This window comes from Volvox carteri (assembly GCF_000143455.1).
Source record: "Volvox carteri f. nagariensis unplaced genomic scaffold VOLCAscaffold_6, whole genome shotgun sequence".
Classification (NCBI taxonomy): domain Eukaryota; kingdom Viridiplantae; phylum Chlorophyta; class Chlorophyceae; order Chlamydomonadales; family Volvocaceae; genus Volvox; species Volvox carteri.
In genome coordinates this window covers 574,744-577,624 of record NW_003307549.1, presented here as the reverse complement: position 1 = coordinate 577,624, position 2,881 = coordinate 574,744, and the positions used below count along the sequence as shown (strand labels likewise).

Genomic DNA, 2,881 nt, shown 5'->3' with positions numbered 1-2,881 from the left:
CGGCAAAACAACGGTTGTGGCGGGCGGCACCGGGGGGGGCTCGTACTAGCCAGGTGGTGATGATGGCTGTGGTGGGGTGTGTCTAGTCCCCCATTGGTGGGGGGGGGGGGGAGAAAGGAGATATGGTCGAGGTGGCACCTTAGTAACGGACGGGCTGGTCTCAGGCGGCGGCGCGGCGCGGGGGGAGGGGCGACACGGGTTGGTTGCGTACCGCGGAATGCCCATTTCCCCCCCCCAACTCCTCCTCCCCCCTTTCCCTCATGTTTATCTCTGGTATCTGCTTCAATAGTCAGTGATTCGTCTTATCTTAGGGAAAACCCTTCGTCGTTTCCCGCTCTCCCGCCAACACAAAAGGGTGCCGGAGGGGAAAAAGGACGCAAAAAAGGGCTGTAGCCCCTAACCCCCCACTTGTGAACCCATCCCAGAGGTCTTAGACCAGGATCGAGACGACATTTCTGAGTGTACGACAAGGCAGTACATTGTCGTACACTATTAAGGTACCTGTACGGCACATGCGACTGCCGCCATCTCCTCCCATTCAGGCATCAGCTTATCGGGCTTGGCCTGGCGCTTGCAGCAGATGGCGATGTAGCATGATATCTGGGACGATACTCGAGCAGGACGGCGGGAGCGGCAGTAGCAGCGACGAAGAGGCGGGGACGGAAGTTGGAATTTTGAATTCGGAATGTACGGTGGAGTACGGCACAGTAGAAAGTACGGGTGGAGAAGGCTGAGGTGGCGGCTGAGGAGCAGCAGGTGAAAAGGGAGATGCAGAGCCCCACCCGGGGAAAGGAAAAACACTCAACAGCGCACATCTGTTTGGCCGAAAAAGGCGCCGGGGGTACGCAAAAACCACCCCTACCTCCCCTACCACCCCTACCTCCCCCTACCTCCCCTACCTTGCCCCACGTGCTGTCTCGCTTCCTCTGCAGCTTCTCCAGCGTCTTGACCGCCTTCTCCTCGGGCAGTCTTGTACGACACAGATCCATGGTAAGATCCTCCATCTCACGCTTAGATTCGCCCTCCAATACAACAAACCTGAATGAGGGTCAGAATCTCAAGCCAAATTCAACCAAACCCAAACCCAAGCCCAGGCCCAAACCCAGATCCTACAAATTCAAATTCAAATTCAAACCTACCTCCAGGGCTCCGTTTGACCGTGAGTGGGCGCCCAGTTGGCGGCCTGATTGAGGGCAAGGGAGGGAGCCCGATATATGCGGGAAGAACCAAATAATTTAAATAAAATAAAAACAAAAAATTAGCAGTAAACAATAAAAAGAATAAATAAATAAGTACCTGATTGGGTATCAGTTCATATCCTAAAAGCCGATTTCGGGAAGAGGGCAACTTGAATCCCGGTCTTATTCGCCCGTCCCACCTCCCCCCGCACCCACTTCGTGTGTCCAAACCCACCTCACCTCCAACCCCCCAACACACGCCCCAAGAAAACCCGGAGTCGCCCCCTCTCCCCTCCTTCAGCGGTTCCCACCCATCCCTCCTTTCCACCTGTATTAGTAAGATATCTAAAATCGATTCCTTTCAATTTTACCGAAATATTTAGAACTATGAATATTTAGAACTATGAATATTTAGAACTATGAATATTTAGAACTATGAAATTTCCCCCAAACCCCCAAATACCTCCAGCAGCATCTCCAGTTCCTCCCGGGGTACTTGAAGCCCGTCGTAGTCCTTGGGGAATATGGAACGTCGCTTCTTGATTAGGGCCAGTACGGCATCTGGAGACGGCAACGAGGCCGCCGCCGCCGCTGCCGTAGAGGACGGGGCCTGCGAGGCGGTTGCGTCGCCGCTACCTCCCTTAGCGGGTACGGCGGCGGGGATAGTTGAGGTGGCGGCGCCGGCGGAGGAGCGCTGCAAGCCAGTCAAAAGAGGGGAGGACAGGAAGAAGAACGAGATGCAGAATGCATAATATGGCAATTAATATGGCAATTAACTGGGAAGTGAGATCCCAACGGGGAAAGGGAGCGGAAATTCACTATTGGGTTGAAAATGGGTTGGATGAAAATCTCAGGGTGTTTCCGAGGGGGCCATGCAGACTGCTGGTGAGGTGTGACCATCGCGACAGTGGCGAGGTCGTCATCTGCATACTCTGATCGTGTACTTTTAGGCTGCTGGGGCAGGTGTGGTCACTGTTTACTTCTGGGCTCGCTGTGCGCGCGCTGACGAGCGGTAAATGTTAAGTTCTTTTGGTAATATACATATTATGGGCGGCTTTAGTTTTCAGCCAGTTGTATGGGAAACGCAGCGGCTGCAAGCTGCGTCTATTATTTTATGCGGCTCCTTCTCTATTTTGCTCTCTGCGCGGCGGTGGAGGACCGACGGACACTCTCTGCGCGCTGCTGCCGTAGGCCAGCCGCGGAATGTGATCTTTGACGGTAACGTTACGTTACTTTGGTGTTTTGGCGGAAAAGCGCCTCCCTAGGGCCTTCTTAATGCATCCCAGCGCTATGCATACATGTGAAAGAATGTTGCTGATGCGTCATTTTCGAGATAGATTAAGACAAGGAAGATAAGTTAGGGGCCTTTCCCAGGCAACAACGTCCAGGCTGAACTAAACTTTTAAAATCTTAAAAGTTTTTTCCTAGATACAAAAAAATTGCAGATCTAGATTCGCTCCGCTCCTACCTTTTGCGATTGTACATAGTCGGGCAGCGTAAAAATCAGCCAAGTAGTTAGACCTCCTAGAAACATTGTGGCGGTCACGGCGGCGCTGGAGGTGGCGAGGCCGGCTGCGCCCGACACAAGCAGTAGACCCAAAATGGCCACCTCGGACTTGACACTGGAGCCGACAGCTCTTAGAATGTGTAGGAAAGAGGCGAAGAATGGGGCGAGGAGAGAGGAAGGCGAGGGCCGGCGGAAA

At 53.5% G+C, this 2,881-nt stretch overlaps 1 protein-coding gene across 1 annotated transcript in view; it reads right to left on the bottom strand.

Moving 5' to 3' along the window:
* VOLCADRAFT_87619 (uncharacterized protein) overlaps nt 1-2,881 on the bottom strand; it is a gene marked incomplete at both ends in the record, with an annotated part of 3,960 nt that overhangs the window by 561 nt on the left and 518 nt on the right. Inside the window, 4 exons of the mRNA XM_002947292.1 lie at nt 900-1,038; nt 1,140-1,183; nt 1,642-1,872; nt 2,647-2,815. Of these exons, the coding sequence (XP_002947338.1) occupies nt 900-1,038; nt 1,140-1,183; nt 1,642-1,872; nt 2,647-2,815 (583 nt within the window). The remainder of the gene's footprint in view (nt 1-899; nt 1,039-1,139; nt 1,184-1,641; nt 1,873-2,646; nt 2,816-2,881) is intronic.